General features: G+C 43.6%; 1 protein-coding gene across 1 annotated transcript in view; it reads right to left on the minus strand.

The window, feature by feature from the left end:
- The window catches only part of LMTK3 (lemur tail kinase 3), a 134,999-nt gene that overhangs the window by 89,129 nt on the left and 21,820 nt on the right, over positions 1–24,050 (minus strand). Inside the window, exons 2-3 of the mRNA XM_088450960.1 lie at positions 5,442–5,572; positions 1,490–1,640 (exon numbers count right to left, since the gene is read on the minus strand). Of these exons, the coding sequence (XP_088307086.1) occupies positions 1,490–1,640; positions 5,442–5,572 (282 nt within the window). The remainder of the gene's footprint in view (positions 1–1,489; positions 1,641–5,441; positions 5,573–24,050) is intronic.

Consider the following 24,050-nt stretch of genomic DNA (forward strand, 5'->3'; position numbering starts at 1 on the left):
TATCTGCAGATCACTCGACCTGCAGATATATCTTTCAGGGGTGTACCCAGTACCCACCTTAAGGGGTAAATTTACTAAGATGGGAGTTCTATTAAGAAATGATGTTGCCTATAGCAACCAATTAGATTCCAGGTATTATCTTCTAGAAGGTGCTAGATAAATGAGAAGTAGAATCTGATTGGTTGCTATGGGCAACATCACTTCTTAAATAGAACTCCCATTTTAGTAAATTTACCCCTAATTATCTAAACACGAAGCTCAAAGCAGAGAACCTAGATAGACTAGATGTGTATGAATAACACTGAAAGTCATATCAAGTATTTAGCACGGATATGTAAAGGAACAATACTTAACTCCTTATTAATCAGGTTAAGATAGATTACCAAATTTCCTACAAATTAAGTGTGGAATACTAATAATAAGGAGCATAAGGGCACTTTTCCCTAGTGGAAGATTTTAAACACTATTCACAATCTATATGCACAACTATCATTTTAATATTTCGCTGCTATCCAGTAATTTATTTTAAGTAATATTATCAATAAAAGATATGTTTTATGTTAATACATCAATACACAGGACAGGTATATTATATTTGTATGCTATTAGGGGATTAGTGCACTAAAGAAGCAAACCCCTTTTCTTTCATTTTCTTTTTGTCTTTCAAGCAATTCCATAAAGGGGCATTAGTAGCACTCGAAGGTACAATAAATAATTACCTATACAATAGAACAGTGATTATTCCCATAACACCACTTATACAACTATAAAATAAGTGAGTGACTGGTGCAGGAACACAACTGTATCTTCTCAAACCTCTGTTGTGCCTGGACACGCCCTATCATTAAACCCCTTAAGCATGGCCCCCTACCACTGCTTTCCCCTGGTGCAGGGTTGTCTTAACAAGCAGTGTGGGCCCTGAGCAAAGCAATGCACTTGGGCCCTTACCCACCCATTCACAGGAAAAAAATTTAAGTGGTCAATAAAATGAAACCCTCCTGCATGCCCATCAGACCTCCCACACATGCAGAGAGACTCTGTCTGACTGGTCTGAAGCCGGCGGATGAAGTAAAACTGGGACTGAGGTAAGTACTCGTCATGGGGGGGATGGGGTGGGAGAGGTTAGATCAGAATACAATGCACCGGCGGCCGTCTTATAAAAATATCACAAATTTACTAACTGGCCGCGGCTGCACGGGGGGCGGGTTGGCGGGCCCCTACAAGCTTCGATCCCTTGGGCAACTGCCCCACAAGCCCAATGGAAGAGATGGCCCTGCCCTGGTGGGCCCTTCATGCCCTAGTCGGGCACTGAGCACTGGTGGTGATTACATTTTGGAGGGATACCATGTCGTTTTTTAAATTTTTGTTTTTTTTGTTTTATTAAAATACAAAGAACAGTGCTACATGGATCTCATGGATCCATGCAGCACTATAGAAGCAATATGCTTTCTCTGCAAACATCTACCTCACTGCTCAATGGGGTATGTACCTGATTTAGGGGCCTGTGTGTTGGAGGCTGGTAAAGACACCTCTGAAAGTGGGAGGATGTAGACATCAGGAATGGACTGAGAAGAGGAGGTCTCCTCAGCAGGCGGAGTGTACTCCCCTGAAAACTCTTCCCCATCAGGATTTTCAAACTCCTGGAAAACACATTAATATAATTAATTAGAGCGAAAACTACACACTTACAAAGACTACTTAAAGACAAAGCTGTGCATGATTATAATTATATCTAAAAGAAATATAGCATGTCATATGGATGCAACAACCAACTGATGGGTCAGGAAGTGTTCTAGAATTAGTTTTATAAATGCCCCCAGATACTGATTGAGAGGGTAAGAATATGTATACAAGTCATAGCTATGTCTAGTTCAGCAAAGGATCCAGAATATACCATTTAGAGCAGGAACGGCCCTCCAGCTGCTGTTGAACTACACATCCCAGAATGCCCGGCAATAATTTTAGCATGACCATTTAGCAAAACAGTGGCAGGGCATGCTGGGATGTCTATTTATACAACAGCTGGGGGGCCCGCTTATTTCCCACCCTTGACTTAGAGTGTATCTAGCAAATTACCAAAGGTAGACAGGGAATATAAGTTTCGAATTTGACCTTTTGTGACTCTAATAGATATACACAGTTGCAGCAAAATTTCACATGAATATAAATGCACAACATTCCATTTCTCAGTGCTATGAACTTCTGACAATAAAATCTTTTGGTTCCACTTTTGCTTTGCAATTCCGCAGAATGGATATTTTGTGTGTTGTGGTTATGGTAAGTCTATCAGCACTAACTGCAAACTTTCACAGCCTGAGGCTGTTTTGTAGAACGATATTCAAAATATTTCTCATCTTAGTTCTTCCCAATACATATATTGGCTTTAAAAAATAATATAACATAAGAGGCTTTATCCCTTTATGGGAACATCACCATACAATAGATGTCATACCTCAAAACAACTTACACAGGTGCTGGGCCAGAGTGCCTATAACTAGATCTTCCCACTTGGCCCTATGTAAACAGACATTTGACCGATTTGGTCATTCTGAACTATAATGACCATATCTTATGGGGACTGATTAGGGCAAATGGACAATGACCGCAAACATTGTTAGATTTGTATAATTTGACTACATTTTATGTGTCAATTGACACCTGATAGATCCCAATGAAATATTTATCTGGACTGGCAGCCAGTTTGGTCCAACACACATATGTGGCCAACTTTATCTTCAGTAACCGCATTGGCCATCAGAATCACTGTGTGCATCATCAGCTCTAAATTACAGGAAATTGGGCATATTCTTGTTTGCAAGATGAGTAAAAAACATTGTCTCATTGTCTTCTGAGATCATCCTTAAATGATTGCATTCAATATTAGAAGGGAACAAGGAGCTTGATGTGCAAAAAACATGCAAACATTCAGCAGAGTCTCTTAAATAAACCAACCACATGGAGAACATATACAAAATACACGCACCCAATCCATGAAATACAGAAAGAAATGAAGGACCGGCACTCACTGTTGTCATGAAGAGAATAGAGGAAACTTTTAATCCGGCATAAAGATGTATAATGTCTGCCTGGACGGCGTCTGTTAATCTAAGCTATCATCAGGAGCAGAAATGGACGCGGGTCCTTCATTTCTTTCTGTATTTCACAGATTGGGTGAGTGTATTATTTTATTTTTTTATGGACCTTGGCACTTCACGGCAGTTAGGGTAGGAGCCGTGCACGGTGCCCGCTGGGTACCACGTGTGTACGCCACGTGGTGCTGGACGCCGGTGAGGCAACTTCCGGCCTCGTTACGTTCATGATGGGAGGTATTTGCAGCATCCGCCGGATGCCGCGGGTGTGCGCCGCGTGGATCCTAGGAGGATGCTGACAGCGTGCACGAGGTGGACGGAGACCTAGGGGTCTCGATTAAGCAGCACACACGATGCGTCATTTCCGGGGGATATCCGGCTGAGTAATTTTAGGTAATTAATCAAATTTGATTTACCTCCGCCTGGGAACATGTGTTATCTACTCTTAGCAGCTTAGGCCTATATATCTGTGTATGACCAATACATTAAATAGGGCAATTAATGGAAGAATTAAAGACACAGGGTATATAAAGCCCTAGTGTGAGTTAGATTCCTTATACCTTGAAAAAGACCTGCAGTCGACAGGTCGAAATGCGTTGGTTAACAGGAATATTAAGATTAGGACTTTATTACTTGCTCCTTGATGAGGTGGCGGATTTTATATCACCTCCAACTTTCAGGTTATCGATATTTTGTCATTGATATTTTTTCTGATTTATGTTATTTTTTGTTTTGTATGTACATTTTTTATTAAAGAGAACTTTTAGCCACACTACCTATCCCTCTTTTTGTATGAGGATATATCATAGAAGGAGTTAATCCCAACAATTTTTTGGAGAATTACTGAAAGAAAACTTTATGTGCAGAATATTCCGTCTGTAATATGTAAGTAGGGTATGCATCATTCTACTGTTTTCATTCATGATACATGACTATAGCAGAATTGGTTGGAACCATCGAGTGGGCGGGAGATATAAAGAAACCTTTCTGGGAACCCCACTACATGTTTTGACGTGAGTTGGGGTATGCACCAATTTAATTAATTGACGGAGCTGACATTACTCTGCCCCCATGCTTGAATGCTTGATGCATTAATATCATTTGGAATACAATATTAGACCACTAAGACGGTCTTTTTGTTTTTGTATTTTTTTCTTCTCTATGTGCCAATTGGATTAATCCCCGGAGACTCTTTGGATTTCCCACAGAAAGCGACTTATGCAAGGACCTCTTTCATCTTTTTAAACAGATTGAGTATTCTCCCCTGCACTTATTATTTATTTTTTTTGGGTCTATATCTTTTTGTATATCCAGCGCCACCTGGCAAACACAATAACTTTTTTGTTACAATTGTACAGTGGAATATAGTGAGTTTCCCATTTTTTTGTGTTATACCGGAGGCAGCAGGTTTTGCGCACCTTTTGAAATAGTATTGTTTTCTATTGATTCATTGAAATACTACACGTATTTAGTGCTGCAAACTCCATATCTATCTATCTATGGAAAGTACTTCGTCAATTTACATTAATTGATGTTTAGAGACTATTCTATTTACAGTAACATTTCATGAAGATTAAGAAAAGACTATTCAATGACTATTCTATGACTGGGTAACAGGGATACAGGGTAAATCTCTGGAGGGCCGCTGCCTCATTGCCTGAGGGCTCACCCCTTCCTATAGTTTCTAGAATGTGAACTTGAAATACACATTGTTACTCTATTAGACGGTCAGTCGTGTACATTACATCATACTTGCTTACTCTTTTCCGGAACCTGTGGGAGTCTCATGGTTTTCGGGTAGTTCCCCGCACCCCCTGGAAGAGTAGGTATTCTTCCCCCATCCCACCCACTTCCTAGTGAAGTGGGCACAATGGGGAGAATAATACCAGGAATCAACGGAAGAAGGGGTGGGGGTTAGTCACGTGATTCTAAGATAATCACATCATTGACCCCGCCAGTATTCAATTTTGCGCAATTTGCAGAATTTTGCAATGAGGTACAGGGCCTAATGATGCAGAATTGTCCGGCCCCGCTCCCATCACAACCCACATGCATCTCCTCTCCAGGCTTCTCCCAAAGAGGAAACTACGAAAGTAGGCAAACATGCATTGCATTAATGTGGAATATGTAGATAGGATCACCATCATGTGCTTAATTATTACATGTGTTACACTAAACTGCATTCCCAGGACTATAGTGTCTTTAGGGTGCATTTTGCCCTCCAGCAGGAGGGCAGGGCGCTGCGCCCCGCTAAAACAGCCTGGCGGGAACGCTAAGATCTCTGTCCAAACAAAAACGCTTTAACATTGGCTGCCTGATTCGGCTGTCAGAAGCTAGTGTCACTTATCTCACCTTGAATCCAACATCTCCTCTCTTGCAGCAGAGACAGGTGAGGAGCAGGAAGATGAAGGCTAGCAGTCCGGAGCATGAGATAAGTACCACGGCATAAGGTGGAGCGAGAGGGGTCCTTTGAGAAGAGCCATCTACAAAAAGATATGGTAAGAGAAAAGTCTGTAAAATGGTCTTGGAGATATGGTTAAGAATTGATTGAATTGACATAATGGATTCCAGGCATTGTTCAACTACTGTACCTGATTCTGTGCCTCTACCTTTACAATGCAGAATCAATTGTAGAGTGTAAAATATCACAAAAGAGCAATATTCAACATCTCTTAGCTAAACAAACCTATTACTTGCAACACAATACATCATTTTAAGACAGCGGTTCTCTTCTGGTGGGATTCATCTTGATTTCCATTTATTGTATCAATATATTTTGTAAAAAAACAACACCTCCATTTCAAAAACAAACAAAAAACATTAACACAAAAATGTTAAAGGAAAAATATAGTCTCCACATAAATAAAGACACAGTACCAATAGAGACAAGTGTAACCTTCACTTATCATTTGGGATGACTACAGTATTTCCAGTCTAAAGCCACTGAAAGTACAAGTGATAAAAGATCAGCTACAATTTTAAACTATGTTTAAAGATAAGTCTTTGATAGTTGTATTTTAAAGGCACATATACTGTAGGTTTAAAAATATTACCTTACCAACATTTCCTTAGAACTAGGAAAAACAAACTTATGTCTATTTGGCAGTCAGAATTGCAAAGCAATCATTAAAAATTGCAATTTAAAATGTTCTTTTCATCCCTCAAAGTCATAATATTTCTACTAAATGCGTGCACTTTTCCTGTATTTTTTATTTTATTTTGTTCATAGAAAATGTGTCATTAATTTTGATACACAATTACTATCTGCCTTTATGAATGAATGTTTATGGTACTAAGTTTTAGTTAGTATTCTGTTTTATATGCATTCTAATGTTCTTATGTCATTTTTTATGCTTATATATTATCGTTGCTCTTATCACTTGTGTAATGGTTCCAGAAACGGGGCATTTCTCCAAAATGTAAATTTTATGTAAATAATTATGTGCAGGCTATATTTGTAGCACAGCTGTTCCTTTGTTTGGATGCTTCGTTTTCGGGGTACATGGTGCCTGGGCTTATATTAAAAACTGTCACCATTTTCTAGCCATATTGCAGAACTACTGCACTCATTTCATCGAGAAAGGAACAACATACCTGGCTTACAACAGGTGTTTCTGATTTTTTAAATATATAAATAACCTAATAAATTAATGATCGTTAAAAACCAAAGACATTACATTCTACACAGAGAAAATTCATTCTGAAATCCATTTTCATCAATGCAATTAAAAAAGCTTGAGCTTACATAACACATACATGTTTGGTATTTAGGGCAATATAGTTTGAATTACACACACATGGCAATACCCAAGATTTTTTTAGTGTGTAATGCTTCTTTAATGGTGAGAGCAATCTGTTAAAGTTGACGTCTGAATGACACCATATGGAAGATCCATTGGATAAGTGTGTGGAGTAGGGGTTGGTTGTAAGTCCTTTGTGTTGCGTACAATATGCATTTTGTACACAAAAAATAAGTTCAGAATAGGGGATCACGACGGTCGGGATGCCGGCTGTCAGAATAGCGACAGCAACATCCCAACAGTAAGAATCCCGATGCATGAAGGTAAGTACCCTAACCCCTCACCCTCCTCCTAACCCTCCCCCCCCACAGTCTAACTTTAACTCTCCCCACTCAGTAGCCTATACCTAATCCTCCCCCTAGTGCCTAACCCCTACCCTGACCCTACCCCACAGCCTAATACCATCGGGATGTCAGCGATCGGGATTCTGAAGTTGGGATTCCGATTGCTGTCATGATCCCAGCACTGGGATTGTGAACGCTGAAATCCCGACCGCCTTGCTGCTGACTACATTCGCCCATGTCAACTCCCCCAAACCAGCAGAACTGTGAACTGTGAAGTGCCATGCCAGGCACCTCTGTAGTTCTGGAGTACTTGCTACCATTGACTGCACTGGATTCTTTTCAAGGATGCTCAGGAGAGGGTATGCACAAATAGCACTGGGTTACTTTATCACACAAGCACATAGCCTCATTACATCTTAACACTACCCTTCGTTTTTCAAATATTCCAAATTGTATAGTTGCAGGACGAGGATCCTTTGTAACACGGATTGGTGCTATATATAAATATAGGATGATAATAATGACTGTGCATGTCTTTATCATCATGAATCATGAAAGAAATAAGCATAATGTTTAAATATCTGGATAATTCTACATTTCTCATTTATGGAAAATAAAACCATCAAGAATAACATCCTATTTATAACATTATGCTGCCATTGCAGTTACACTTCCACTATAAATTATTCAGTCATTTATTGGGCCTCATGAATAAATAATTATCATAATAATGGCAATATTTAAATGCCTTACAACTCAATTAATTAGTATTGATTTTTCTAGCACGCTATTAACCAATTAGCTGTAATACACCATGCAGCATAACCAAAATATTTACATCACGTTGCCAGATCTGCTGGATGTCCAGACTCCTGAATTTTGGGTCCCTCTCCCATACTCCCAGGAGTGCAGTGCACTTCTGGAGGTGGTCTGAAAACATGATTCACAATCACAGCATTGCGCACTTGACACTTGCCCAAAAGTAAGCAAGTATCATTTAGATAGTGACGACAAATGCTAAGTCAGTAAGGCACATTGCAATACAATACAATAATAATGGAGTTGATATCACCAGCACTCCTCTACATATACATGTATAGCTCTTCATGCACAATAGTTGTTTCTCCTTGGCTGCAAGTCAGGTGTCAAATCCCATAGTATACTCAGTGACAGAAGGGTAAAAAAGGGTATATAGTGTAACACCTTTTTAATTAGTAGCATGGACAATAACATATAAAAACATGTAAACAGTAAAATATCACAATAAAAAAAGTGTAACATGAGTACATCAATCAGCATTCACACTTGGAAATCCCCATGTGGTAAATTACGTGGTTATTAGTGGCTAGATGCAAGAACTGGCAACGGACTTTAAGAGCTTTTGGAAAATCAAAGTAAAGCCTGCTGCAGTTATTGGTTTTCCTTTTGGATGTACAGAGTTCACAGCTCCACCATTATGCTCCACAGTTATGTTGATGGAACAATCTAAAATGATTACAAAGGGCATATGCTAATCATTTTTGATTGTTCCATCAATGCTCCAAAATATGAGATCAAATGCTTTCTAGGCCTAAAGTGGGTTAGGGGGCACTGGAGGCACAGACACCTAGCAGGACAGTGGGCCAGAGCTGAAATTAAATTAATTTATGAGCTCGGCACCTTATAGCCTGGAGGTCTAAACCTTGATTTCGAGGTGAAATGGTTCTTATCATTTTTGATTCTTACCTCTTCTTCAGCATACGCACCTAGGGGCGGTCAGTCATTACTATCACTATTCTTTTATTGGTGTGATGGACGGTGAATGTGTTATGAAAAAATGTTTTTATTATGGCACACTAATAATGTTGCATTTGTATTGTAGTATACCTAAAACGTGTGTCCTGACTAAATATAGTTGCCTGAGACTACAAGCATGCACAGCGTCCCACAAAACAAACATTCAGTCATCTGACCGGGCGAACAAAAACCCATATGGAAAACTAAAGATACAGATTACCAAGCCCTTATTTGTCGAGGAAAAGAATGGGACGCTGATTTTTGGAATTTATACGGACTTGTTGGTTTATTTATTGCAAGTAGCTGCAGGTTATATTGAGACCGCAACAAAATACATTAGGTCACCATAACAACGGAGAACAGGGGGAGGTCCCAGCGCACAGTATCACAGGACTTGTAGGTGATCCCGGTATAAGGATCAGGTGCACGGGGACCAATTCCAGATAAGGAAACAGGTATTTATATATTGGATATGATCCAGGAAGGCATTAACCGAATAGACTTATCTTGAAAAAGACCCAGGGAGGGTGCCGGGATATCCTCTTGATAGTGACGGAGGTGACGGAGCGGTGCAGCATAACGGTGGAGCTGTGAACTTTGTCCATCCAAAAGGAAAACCCTGAACTGCAGCAGGCTTTACCTTGATTACCTTGATTTTCCACATGCTCTTAAAGAACTGTCCATTGCCAGCTCTTGCATCTAGCCAGTAATTACCACGTCATTTACCACACGGGGATTTCCAAGTGTAAATGCCGATTGATGTACTCATGTTACACTTTTTTATTGTGATATTTCACTGTTTACATGTTTTTATATGCTGTTGTCCATGCTGCTAATTAAAAAGGTGTTACACTACATTCCCTTTTTTTTCCCTTCTATCTAGTATACTATGGGAAGTGACACCTGACTCGCAGCCAAGGAGAGACAACTATTGTGCATGAAGAGCTATACATGTATATGTAAAGGAGCGCTGGTGATATCAATTCCATTTTTTTTGTATTTTTTGACTATTGGTGGAGGTATCAGGGACACCTTCACAGGTGATTTGCACACCTAGCAGCCAATGGTGTATCTATAATGGGTGCAGAGTGTACACGGCACACGGGCCCCTTTGTCCACGGGCCCCTTTGCACCCATAGTATTACTTACTTCTCCGGAGTCCCATGTCTCCGGGGGCCCGGTGCTCTAAAGACGACTGGAAAATGGCCGACGCGGCCATTTTCCCATCATTTGCGCATGCGCAGTACAGGGAAAACGGCCACCACAGCCTTTTTCCCGGTCACCTGCGCATACTCTATAGACTCTGGGCGCACTCTAGTGCCCAGAGTCTATAACTCTGGCGTTGGCCGCGCACGGATCAGTGAGCTGCTGGCCGCCAGAGAGAGAGGAGGGGCCCCGTGTCGGAGACTGCACATGGGCCCCCTTCACTCTAGAAATTCCCCTGCTAGCAGCCCCTTTTGCGCACTGTATTGTTCACCATCTGCTTTGGATATTCCATACATTGCAATACAAAGCTTCATACACACTTGCACAATATCGGTCCGAATTTTCTTTCCAGCCAAATCAGAAGGTCTAATCGTGCATATTGTGCAGTGTATATGTCCGATTGCATGCTCCCGTGGGATGCATGCAACATTGTGTGATTGACCTGCAGCACGGCCAAACACGCAGTATCACATGTGAGGCTGTGTAGTTTGATGAAGGATGTAACAAGTGATTGTGCCATTCATTAAATCTTCCTAGTGTGTACCCAGGGGCATATTTATAATGGTTGCAGGGTGTGCGGTGCACACGGGCCCACAGGTCTAGGGAGGCCCGCACCATGCACCCATATTATGTAAAACTTACCTCTCTGAGGTCCAGCGTCGGGTCTCTCAGCGCTGCTCAAAACACCAGAAAATGTCCGCCGCTGCCATTTTTCCGGCATTTTGCGCATGCGCTTTGAGGAAATCGCCGGGAAAATGATCTGCGCATACGCAGTAGACTCTGGACACACTCTAGTGCCCAGAGTCTACTGATTCTGTGGTGGCCAGCCAGCCACATCAGTCGGCTTCCGGCCGCCAGGGTGAGAGGAGGGGGCCCATGACGGGGGATGGACATGGGCCCCCTCCTCTCTAGAGACACCCCTGTGTGTACCAACAATCTTGCATGGCCCGGGTGAAGGGTAATCGCCCCACTTCCCCTAATCCTAACACTCCCTTAGGGGTGCCTAACCCTAACCCCCCCTAGTGCCTAACCGTAACCCCCCTAAGTGCCTAAACCCAAGCCCCCCATCCCCACAGCTTAAACCTTTGTCTCCCGGGGGTTGCCTAACCCTAACCCCCCTTCCCCTAACCTAACCCTAACCCTTCCTGGGGGGGTTCCTAACACTAAGTTGCCCCCCAGGGAGCCCCTAACCTAACTCTCCCCCCCGCTGCTGTCCACGCCCGCTGCCCAGCTTACCTTCGTTCATTATGCTGGGCGTCGGGCTCCCGGCGTAGATATAATGACAGGCATCAGGATTTCGATGCCTGTCATTAATACCCTGCCGGGATTTGACAGTCGGGAAGCTGGCGGTTGGCATTTTGACTGTCGACTTCCTGACTGCATCCCGCAGAAACCAGTGCCGCGCATTGCTTTTACACCAGATGCTGCAATCAACATCATTAGTGTCAGCGCTTGCACCGCCCCCATGCTAGGTGCATGAGGTCACGAGGTGCTATAGATACATGCCCACAACACTACCACAAGTCAGGGCAGTTTCATGTGAATGCATTATTGTACCTAGTTCCCACCCCCAAATGCCCAATTTCACAGAAAGACAGATCCGGCCAAGTACAGTCTGACTCAGAATAGGATGGACATCTGCAAATATGCATAAATCCGCATCTGCGCATGCGTTGTATGCGAACACTTGCCATTTATGTCCGTGCACAGAGATCCGTCTGATTCAGAATCAGCTCCATAGGGAGGGGGGATTTAATTATTCACGATGTGCCACCAGGCATTATCATAATGCCCTGCTGTATACATATTGGCCAGTTATGGCAGTGCCAACACTCTCCTAAGCCCCATCCAATCCATACCTTAATATTATTATCCTTTATTTATAGGGCACCACATTGGGTCTGCAGAGCCTTGCAAAGTACACAAGCAGAGACAGTGCAACCAATACACAAACAAAGTATCACAGACTTACAGTACACAAATCAGAGAACATGCGCTAAAATGTATATTATAAACATTGCTGCATACTAATGTTGCATATTATAATACCCACAAAAGCAGTACAGCTGAATATAAAGGTGCGATGCCATTGCTGGCAGTGGAGAGGAGATGATGTTATAAGTGAGGGAGGAAAAAGCACATGGGGGAAGAGGGTCCTGGTTGTGAGAGCTTACACTCTAAATACGTGCCTATATATATTAATATTATATCTAGTATATAAAATTCATTGGTCTGTTTGTTTTATTGTTTGTTGTCTGTCCGGTTATGACACCCCTGCACTGATTGGGATGAAACCAAAGCGGAGTGGTCCAATTGGATCCTAGCCAAGTTTTAGGGGGATTAGGGTCCCAGTCGGACCTCCCACTTGTGTACGCTGGGCAGAACATGGACCCGGGAGCCTGTTCTCAGCCTTCTACTGGATGGATTTGGCCGAAAACTTCACAGAGTGGTAACATTGGATCCCAGAAGACATACTAGGTAGTTGAGGTCCTAGTCGGACCTCCCGCTGATGTACGCTGGGCAGAACTTTGACACAGGGACAGACTGGGTCTACTAAGCAGCCCTGGAAGTTCCCCTGCATGCGTGCCCGCAAAAAGGGTGTGGCTTTGCATCAAAAGAGGCAAAGTTATGTCTCACAGGGTTGTGCAGCGAGTCACGGGGGGCTGGCCTCGCGGTAGGCCCCCGTCTTTCAGTATCCTGGCAGAGAAGAGCATTGGGAGGCGGAGCTGCTCGGCCAGGGTTTGACACTAGACTGGCCCATCTGGCCATCGGCCCTTCTGGCATGTGCCAGAAGTGCCAGATGGGCAGTTCGGCCCTGCTCACCACATATACTCTTTCACTTAATTGTGAGCACTACTACTACCTGTCGCCTAATAACACATTTCTGGCTTGCTTCTCTGTGTGCTCAGCTGCTGCTTACTTAAGACTCATTAGATGAAAGAAGGGAGGTCTACAGTTATGCAGTGTAGGGTGTAGAGGGGTCAGTTATATCGTATATAGAATGGTCACTGTTGTAGTGTAGTGTATAGACAGGACAATAGTGTAGGGTCTAAAAAGGTCTGTAAAGTAGTGGTGGGTACAGAGGGGTCAGTGATGTAGTGTAGGGTATACAGGGATCAATATTGTAGAGTATACAGGGATCAGTATAATGTTATTAGGGGAACCGTCTGTATGGCATATAAAGAATTTGGGGCGCATGTGTGTCATATGTATTGGCATATGTATTGAGGGCATTGTGTGGCATAATTCATGGCTATGTGGCATACAATAAATTTGAGGCACAGCTGTGTGGCATATGTATTGGGGCATGAATGTGTGGCATATTATGTATTGTAGGCATTAATCTGCAGCATAATTACAGCTCCCTTATCTGCTGTTTTCAGTAACTTTATAAATCTTTCTCGAAGAGAATAGGGGCAGAGACTAAATAACACAGGTGTCCTAAGGGAGATAACACAGGTGTCCTAAGGAGAGCTCCAGGAGGAAAGTAACATACCGTGGAACAGAAGGGGCTACATGTTTTGTGATAGTAAATTGATCCTACAGTATAAACGGACTATAACTAATCTGTGAATTTGTGAGTTAATTAACTGTCAACAGATATTTGACCTGGGTGTAAGGATATATTCCCGCACATGCTCAGAATAGACTCGGCCCACGTTTCCTTTGCGCATGCCCGAATGAATGGTGTAAGTTTAATATGAACATGCGCACCAGCTGGCGCTGCTAATGTCGCTTGATTTGGTTTTTTTCAAGTTTATGTTCTGAGCCTGACAGTGGGCACAAGTCTGAGACCCAGCAGCTATGCCAGGTGCGTACACACTAGACGATATTTTACACATCGGAACGACAAATCATGCCAAATATGTCCAAATCGTGGGTCGTACATCGCATCTTCAGATCTTTCCTACTGTAGGCAAGATTTGCCATCTAATACACGGTGTTTGTGCAGATAGACAGATTTTGTGCAGATTGATCTGCACCATATCATGTCCTGGAGAGCCTGGGAGCTGCCGGGGAGAGTTCAAAGGACATCGCACATGATATCGCATCGTGAGCACATCGTCTAGGGAGGGGGAGAGTGCTACAGTACTGTATCGCCGTTTCTACACACTGAAGTCGATTCAAAGGTGGGACGAAAGCAAAAAACAGCAAGTAACATTGCACCTTGGTAAAGCCAAGCTGCACTGCAGGTGGGGCAGGTGTAAAATGTGCAGAGAGATATAAATCTGAGAGGGGCGTGTCCAAACTCAAATCTAAATTGCAGTGTACTAATAATAAAGCCATACAGCATTTGTTGGCTACCTGTAATAGCAGCCAGTATTTACCCTGCATTCAAAAATTTACAAAAAAAATTAATTTGCACCCTTTGTATTGTTTTGTTCCAGATACAAAGCTACTTGCATTTTTTTCCTTTGCTCTTACCTCAGAATCAGCCCCATTATTTCAATTTGATGCAGGTGATCCAAAAACTGATACAAAGGCACATGATAATGTAAATAATGAGATGTGTAAAAAGAGGCAGAGACCTTAAATACTAATCATTCAGCACCTGCTCTGATAACATCCTAAAATGCTCATCTATGCTGGATGAAAATAATAATGTCAGATAAATGGTTTTAACATTAAGGTCACATCTTATATATAAAATACATTGGTCTGTTTGTTTGTCTGTCCGGTTAGGAATTGGGACACCCCTGCACCAATTGGGATGAAACCAACGCAAGGTAGTCCAGTTGGATCCTGGCCAGGTATTAGGGGGTTAGGATCCAGGTGAGACCTCCCGTTGGTGTACCATGCCTCCCAACTGTCCCGCATTCAGCGGGACAGTCCCTTTTTTTGGGACTGTCCCGCTGTACCACCCACGGGCTGCAGTGTCCCGTGGTGGGGAGGCAGTTGGGGGAAGCATACACCGTTGCTCTGCATAGCAGAGCAGCGTGTATGCAGAGCAAGAATAGATGCTGTGCGCATGCGCACAGCATCTATTCACGGTACGGTGGGAAGCCCGGGAGCAGCCAGCATCTCGGAGATGCTGGGCACGCATATTATTGATGCAAAAGGGGTGTGCCGCTGGGCCACGCCCCTTTACTTACTGGCACGCGGCTATTCCGATAGCCTTCAGCAAATGTTGGGAGGTATGGTGTACGCTGGGCAGAACTTTGACTTGGTAGTCTGTTCTGAGCCTTCCACTGGATGGATTTGGATGAAAACTTCACAGAGTGGTAATACTGGATCCCAGAAAATATACAAGGGGATTGACGTCCCGGTCTGACCTCCTGTTGGTGTACGCTGGACAGAACTTTGACCCTTGAAACCTGTACTGGGCCTTCCACTGGCTGGGTTTGGAAAACTTCACAGAGGGGTGGCAATTGGTCTGGGATGCATAACTTAAAAGGTTATATCTCAGCTGGACTCCCGTTGGTGTACGTTGGGCAGAACTTTGACCAGGGGAGCCTGTTCTGGGCCTTCCACTGGCTGGATTTGGATGAAAACTTCACAGAGGTGAAACCACACAGGATACGACTTTGGTTACTCAAACTTAAGTATATTTTACACACTATGCAGGCAGGTGTCTGCACTGCATGTGGTATAAAGAATTGCATTTTTTTCATTCCCAACGGGGGTGAGCCCATTTCCCCCACAGTGTGCCACAGTCACACCCCATCCCTCTGTCAGGACCTTCCATAATGAGAGATATGGACATGGAGAAGTTATAGTATAATGTAAAATATCACAGGGACAGAGGATTGTCATTAGGCCCAATCCATTTTCACTGATCATCAGTTGTCTCATCACATTTTAACTATGTCTAAAATGGAAGAGCTCGGCTTCCCCTCCTAGTTGCTCTAAGTGCTAGCATATTATTTGTAGAATATTTATTAGTTCAGGGCATCCCACATACCCAATACCCCCATACATCCCAGTGTATTGCCATAATTGTCACCTGTCACTAATTCCTGGAGACATTCAAAGGTTTCTGATCATTTGTCAATGGAGATTTTTGTGCATGTATCTGTGCCAGGTCATTATTCACCAACCACTGTTCTATCGTTACTTCCTATTGCTAGAGTTCCTTAAGTGACTTTAAAACAGCAATGCCATGGAAATATAAGGTGTTTTCTTTTTCTTTTTAACCATAATACACTGTTGCCGGCTGGAATTTACCAATCCCCCATAATTCTTTTCTTCAGTCTGCTAGTAATGATTTATTATGTTGTACATTGTCATGGGTTATCATGGTAACCACAGTCACATAGCACATGATGCAGTGATGAAGCTGTGTCTGTATTGTGACATCACAGAACATTCTGAGAGCTGTCAGCCTGTGGCAGAGGTGACATTAGTGTGTAGAGGAGAAGCTAAGAAGCAACAAGTGTTTTCTTATTCAGAACGTACAATAGGTGTACGCTTATTCAGAAGGTACGTAACTTGCTATTTCTAGACAAAACAAATCTTCTATCTGAGATTGCTGCTTTACATGACAAAACAATATTATAGAGTTAAAATGGGCAAGTGTGATTTGTATGGTATATTAAGATCCACCCAGCTCAGCACAATACTGTATTTAAGTGATATATAAAATATCCCTACTGTATTTTCATATACATCAGAAATGTTTTATTTCCATATTGGGCTGAATGATGGTCTGTAGTGATCTGTGCGCTTCCCTCACACTGAATGTGTTATGTGACGTATGACACTGTGCAGTAAGAGCCCATCGCAGTGTGTGTTGTGGTTCTGTCAGACAGATGTTTGGTGGCTTGTGCAGTGTGTTGTGGATGTGGGGAACTCACAAGGTGAATGCGGTGTGTGTTAGTGCGGGATAAAGGGTCATTGGAGCTTTAATGTAAACTGCTTTCCTGTCCCACAGAACTAATTGAGGTTCTTCAAGCCCTTATCCAGCAATGGATACAGGGCAGGAGGGAGAGGAGGAGGACCCTACCTCAGCTGGAGGAATGGGGAAAGTGCGGCCACTGCGCAGAGGCAGCAGCGTAGCCGCCATGTTGGAGGTAAGTGCACATTTCCACAGTCATGCTTAATGCTTTATCTGACTGATAGCTACATGGGAACTCTGGTACTGCAGTTGCTAATATTATTATTATTATGATATAGAGTGAAGTGACTGCCGCGGGGCATGCTGGGAGGGATCCGGTCATATCCCGCATACCAGCGCAATGTGGTAGAAGTCCATAGTCTTCTATAGGGTAACGTCAGCAAAAGCTGCCATTACTCTCCATGTCGGAGCCCCGGCGGCCACCCAATAGTACATATGGAAAACGCGGTAAAATCCAGTAGAATGTTTTTTATTAATCGGACTTTCCATTTAGTTCATCTCTCTGTTTTACTCCAGTAATGGATTAACTCATTAGATGTATGAACATTAGATTGGGTCACTCCTCTAAGGATTTCATGTAACAATCCCACAGGTGTGACACTTCCATAAGGCTGGTTGAGTGTAGAGTTATGTTGGAGATCAGGGGTCATTGGGAAGTTTATACTGAGGATTTCCATCTCTCTTTTCTTCCAGACTGACAGCGAGAAGCTGCAGACACCACTGGCCCAGTTCAGGCAGCAGCAGAGAACAGAGACTGAGCAGCTTTATAGCATAGTCTCTATTCTAAGTGACCAACTTAAAAGGTATTCTGTTCTGTCATATAACACTGTATATACTCTGGTAGTAAATCATTTGTCTAGGTGTAACTATGTAAACACTTTATATATTCTTCACCAGATGTAATGTTGCTCCCTATGGGCCTGAGTCAGAGGATAACGCAATGCTGATGGTCATGTAGCTCAGAGATTAATGTAACTGTGCATGCGCAAAACATTCTGTACAGCCCTACAGCACATTCATTACACAGAGCGTATGTACAAAGGTGCTGTTGTTAGTAGGATAGACAGTATCAGAAATGGGGCATCAAAGTGATGGGTGTTTCTGTACGGTCGCCAGAAGTGAGCTATAAAATGTCTGTCTCATGGGTGTGTTATGGGAGTATCACGGGCGTGTCTGTAGAAGTGGCTGCGTTCCCAAACGCACAGACATAGCCACAGAGGCATTGTTGTATCTATAATCACCCTGCACCCATATAATTATACTTACTCTACAGGGTCCCACGTGGGCTGGCGCTGAAGTCAGAAATCGCCAGGAAAATGGCGCAGCATTTACACATGATCATTAGAGAAGTCTTCGGTAACAGAATGCAGGAGCCATGTTACCGGAGACTTCAACATCTGAGAGGAGGGGGTCCACACAGAGGCTGCACAAGGGCCCCCTCCTATCTTAAAATGCAGCTGCACAGAGGCCATAGTCAGTTGGAGAAACTGCACAAGTGGCGGTGGTGAGCTGATGGTGCGAGTGATGGTGAGCTGATGGTGCGAGTCATAGTGAGCTGATGTGCGAGTGATGGTGAGCTGATGGTTGCTTCTAAAGAATTACAGCGTGCAGAGACACCGGAAGTGAGCGTGTCAGTCCTTGTACAGTCAGATGTAGCCTCTACACCAGGGGACGGCTGATGCTGCATTTGCATATTATTGCAGCCGCGACTCCGGCAACAAATGCAGGAGCAGATGCAGCAGCGCCACCTCTGACTCAGGCCCTAGGTGACTCTCTGATCTGGAAATCACTAACGCTCCTGCACATTATCTCTTAGTGTGACCATGAGGAACGCATTCCTTGAGAAAGTTATGGAGGAAAAAGATCGGGCAGTAAATGAGGTGACAGAGAAACTGGGTCAGGTCAGTGAGAAGAGGGAACAGGATGAACATCAGGTCAGTGATAGTGATAATGGGCCCATCTCCTGCACACAGTACAGGCAGCCATTACATTTATCTCCAGGAGGCCTATTTACCAATATTCCCAAAAATGCGGAGGGGGACAATGACAGTGGGCTGACACAAGCAAGCTAAGGGTTTTCAGAGCTTGTTATATAGCCCCTAAACATGGTCCCCATAGAAAACTATGAGGACGACTATTGTGAGGGCTGTTACTCACAAAGCAGGAGAAACAGCCATTTCCATATGATTTAAGGAGAGAGTTTGATAAATAGGCCCCTTGGAATTGTGTGCCTCATGCCTCGGCAATAATGTTTCCAATTAGATTGATAGGATGCTCTCCTATCTATTGCTCATGAGCTAGTGGCCACTATCGGAGAGGGATCCTTTGGATGATATTACACTGATTTCACCACAGCTACATATAACACACCTGCCCCAAGGGGATTGTAGTGACAATGTCAGTGTTACACAATAGATATACAGAGGTGGAAGTGGCCCGGTGTACAGCAGTAGGCTATACTGTCACTTTTCCCACTGCTCTCATTGTATGGCCATATTAATAACTGATTTGTGCTGTCTCCCTCCCCTTCTCTCTGTACCTGTATTGCAGAATGATCCATCGACTTCTCGCTGTGCCCAAATCCCCAGTACCTGGGAGGGCTGGAGGCGGCTCTGGACCACTGTGCGTACACTCTTCCAAAGAGTGCGCAAGATATTTAGCAGAGGGAGGCCCACACCCAAGAGCCCTGGCACTGAGGCAGTACACCTTACTGCTGTGCAGATTCAGGTGATTATATATGAGGAATGGATGGAGGTAACTGTGCATAAAATAGAGGAAAAATAACTATATTCTATAGAAAGAAAAACATCACTTTTTGGTTATAATCTCAACTTTTTTATGACTTGCAGAACTTTCAAAGGGAACTGACTGAGCTGAGTCTGATGGTAGAGAGCAGGAGAGGACTATATGAGCAGGTGGCCATCATGAAAGAGGCAGAAGTAATAAATAGGAAGGAAGTAAGAGACCTAAGAGAGGAAATTAAGAATGAAAAATCAGAGACGAGGAGGCTGGCAGGACTACTGCAGGAAAACATCGAGAAGGCGGAGCCTAAAGAAGACGAGATCACCAAGGCTAACGCAGGAATGAAGGGTTACAACAAGCTGCGTAAGCAGTTCAGCAAGCTTGTGTGCAGGCTGAAAGCAAAAGACCATGAAATAGAGGGGCTACAGCAGGAGATAGCAGAGCTGAAGCAAAGGATGGATGACATCAGGGCAGCAAAACCTCAGGAAGATAGCAAGTAAATTATTAGGGGCGGCTCAAGGGGCAGGCTGACAGGGTCATCGCCCGGACATTGTAACCTGAAAGGGCACAGAATCAGTCACCTTTGTGGCAGTCAAATACAGGGACACACCAAGACTTGTGTCATCAATAAAGCTTGGTTGTCCCCCTACATACAATTTCCTCATCATTTATATATCTCTGTAATATATCTCAGTATATCATTTACTTCTTTGTTTTAGCATATACTAAATTGAACCTATTATCTGTTTTCGGTAACACATTATCACTTACCACCAGAGACATACTAGGGCTGCTGAGCAGCCCTGGCAGTCTCCCTGTGTGCGAGCGCAAAAGGGGCGAGGTCTCGCCTCAAAAGAGTCATGGTTACATCTCGCGGGTGCCTGCCGCGAGTCACTGGGGCCTGGCCTCACGGTACGCCCTCATCTTTCAGTATCCCGGGCGAGCAGATCGCCGAGAGGTGGAGAAGCTCAGCCGGTGTTTGACACCAGACGTGCCCATCTGCCATTCTGGCATTTGCCAGAAGTGCCAGATGGGCAGTCCGGCCCTGTGTATATATACAAAGCGTGGTCAGATGAGGTGGTGGGTTTCCTGTTGATGGAGTGATGGTCTCGAGAACGTCGACATACATCACAATGTTTTGTATTGAATAAAATCTGCTGGTTTGAAAACTTTGAGGACTTGGTGAGTGCCCTTTCCTTTGGGAATTTGTTTGTATACACTGGATTTATGGTCTATAAGGGAGCACCCCACAGATGAAATTCTTGGACTAAGAGTGCAATCTGAATATATATTATATATAGAATCCTGGAAGAGGCACTCCAAAATTGAAGACAAAATTGTACACATATAATAAATCGAAAGGATAACTTTTGTTCAGATAAATCTGCAGACATTTTTAGGATTAGTTCTTTTGTTAATTGAGAATCTGATTTTGTCATTTATGTGTTGTCTTGTCCTTGAAAAATTCAATACGTGGGGCGTACTACCCGCAAATTCAAATTAAGATTTTTAGAGCTTCGACGTAATATCGTCAATTGTCTTACCAAACAGTGTATCACGTCATTTTGTACAAATCCATGGAGCTAATCCAGATGTCTTGAGAGCCACCATTATAGAACAAATCCCCATCTCGTTTCTTGGTGGTCATAGGTTCAAGAAATTGTGCATTAGAGAATCCTATTGGATTCATGTCTTAAGCTGTGTACACACTGACAGATATATTGGTCGATCAACTGATCGGCCAATGTTTCTGTTGCCCGTCGGGTAGTGTGTACCCACGATATGTCGGTGAACATCGGCGTTATACATATCGCATTGGCTGTGCTGCACAGCCGATGGACAGATATGTCTGCAGACATATCTGTCCATCGGCAAGTGTGCACGGATGGTCGGCAGACCGCCCATACACACAGAGCGGCAGCCGCGAGGAGGGGGACGGGACACGCCCCCCACCTGGACACGCCCCTTGGTTGCCGGGACCTGCGGGTAGGCACAGATGATGGTTGTTCAGTGTGTATGAACAACCATCATCTGCAGATATATCTGTATAGTGTGTAGCCACCTTTCCACGCACTTTTTCCGGATGGCCTAAATGAAACAATAGAGCTTGATTCCTAAGCACCCTCTTATGTATCTTTATATATTTATATATATTTTAGTGTCCAATATATTAATGGAAATTGTTTTAGTATAATTTAAAAAAGATCAATGAGGCTTATATTAATTTGTGATCTAACAAGTCCCTCTAACATAAGTATCTCCCCAATATGAGAGTACAGGTTGAGTCTCCCATATCCAAATATTCAGAAATACGGAATATTCTGAAATACGGCATTTTTTTGGCATGACTGTGATAATGAAACCTTTAATTTTTGATGGTTCAATGTACACACTTTTTTTAAGGCACAAAATTATTAAAAGTATTGTATAAGATTACCTTCAGGCTGTGTGTATAAGGTGTATATGAAACATAAATGAATTTCATGTATGTACACAAACTTTGTTTGAGCCACAAATTTATTGAAAATATTGTATAAAATTACTTTCAGGCTGTGTGTATAAGGTGTATATAACACATAAATGCATTCTGTGTTTAGATGTGTGTCCAAGATCTCTCATTATTGCATGCAAATATTCCAAAATACGAAAGATTCCGATATCCAAAATACCCCTGGTCCCAAGCATTTTGGATATGGCAGACTCAACCTGTATTTAAATCTGTTTATTTTTTAGGTTATAGTTTTTATCTATGATCATTTGTGATTTGTTTATTTTGATATATTGATCGTAAATATTTATCATGAAACGCATGAATGTTGCATATTTGTTTATACTCACTCCACATGGTCCATATATATTTATTTTTATATGTATTTGTGCATGCTTTTAATGATATGTATCAGTAAGCCATTTATTGAATGTAATAAGGGTTAAACTGTTATACTCCTGTCTTCAGTAAGAGAGCCACTTGACCACGTCTGAATCTAATTTGTTAATTATAAGGGCTATACTGTTAGGAAAGTGAGGGTAATTAAGTCTGAATTGAGTCTGGGGATGGCTTTGAGGGCTGATTCGCCTGGACTAGTGGTGGCCTGTGGGGTAAGTGTTAGATGCAACCTTTGGGCTGTGTAGCAACCTAGAGGGCTGGAATGCCTCGGCTTGCTGCAGCCTGAGTGCCGTGGATGAGATGCATCCTTTTGGGCTGTGTAGCAGCCTTGAGGGCTGGAATGCCTTTGCCAGCTGCGGCCTGAGGGCCGAGGGTGAGATGCAGCCTTTTGGGCTGTGTAGTAGCCTTGAGGGCTGGAATGCCTTTGCCAACTGCGGCCTTAGGGCCGAGGGTAAGATGCAGCCTTTGGGCTGTGTGGCAGCCTTGAGGGCTGGTTAGCTGCGGCCTGAGGAAGAGATGTAGCCTTTCGGCTGGTGAAGCAGCCTTGAGGGCTGATTGGCCTTGGCTAGTTGTGGCCTGGGGGCCAAAGATGAGATGCAGCCTTTGGGCTGGTGAAGCAGCCTTGAGGGCTGTTTAGTTTCAAATGGAGTGTGCACACTGACTTGACGAGATTTACCAGTGTCGCCGGGTTGACAGCGTGACCCACTTTGGACACTGAGTTGCTACCAGCGCCGCCGGATTGACACTGGCGTCGGTGTGCTGGATTGGCGCACTTTGGATGCTGAGTTGCTACCAGCTCCGCCGGCTTGACACTGGCATTGGAGCGCCGAATGATGCACTTTGGACACTGAGTTGCTACCAGTGCTGCCGGGTTGACACTGGCGTCGATGCGCTGGATTGCGCAGTAGTAACGCAGAGATGCGACCAGTGTCACCGGGTTGACACAAGCCGCCTGATGCTGACTTGCACCCGGGATGGTAGTGCACTCCTAACCACTGAGATGACACACGTGGCTGTGGCTGGGGTGCACACCGTGCTGCCTCGATGACACAAGCAGCACACGGCAGATGAAATGCAAAGCGTGCCTCCTGGATGGAGCAAACGGCAGAGAAATAACACAACAGACTGGACTCTGGAACTCGACTGTAGAACAAGAGACTGACACAGCTGGAAGCACGAGTAACTATCACCGGCAAGGAGTGACGGGCTGGCTGGAATTTAACAGAAAAAGGGCCCAACCACAGCAAGTTTCCCTAATGACAGATTATTGAGCACCTGCGCTGTGTTCAGACAGGAGAATCAATCAGTGTTCACAGACAGGCAGTTATTAGTGCAGAGGCTCAGCAGCAACCAAGACTGGAACTGCAACAATATGCTGCTAACCACAGATCCTAACAGGAGGAAGGGGGAGACTTCAGCGAATGCTTGTCC

The sequence above is a fragment of the Taudactylus pleione genome, unplaced genomic scaffold (genome assembly GCF_031769625.1).
Source record: "Taudactylus pleione unplaced genomic scaffold, aTauple2 ptg000535l, whole genome shotgun sequence".
Lineage (NCBI taxonomy): Eukaryota > Metazoa > Chordata > Amphibia > Anura > Myobatrachidae > Taudactylus > Taudactylus pleione.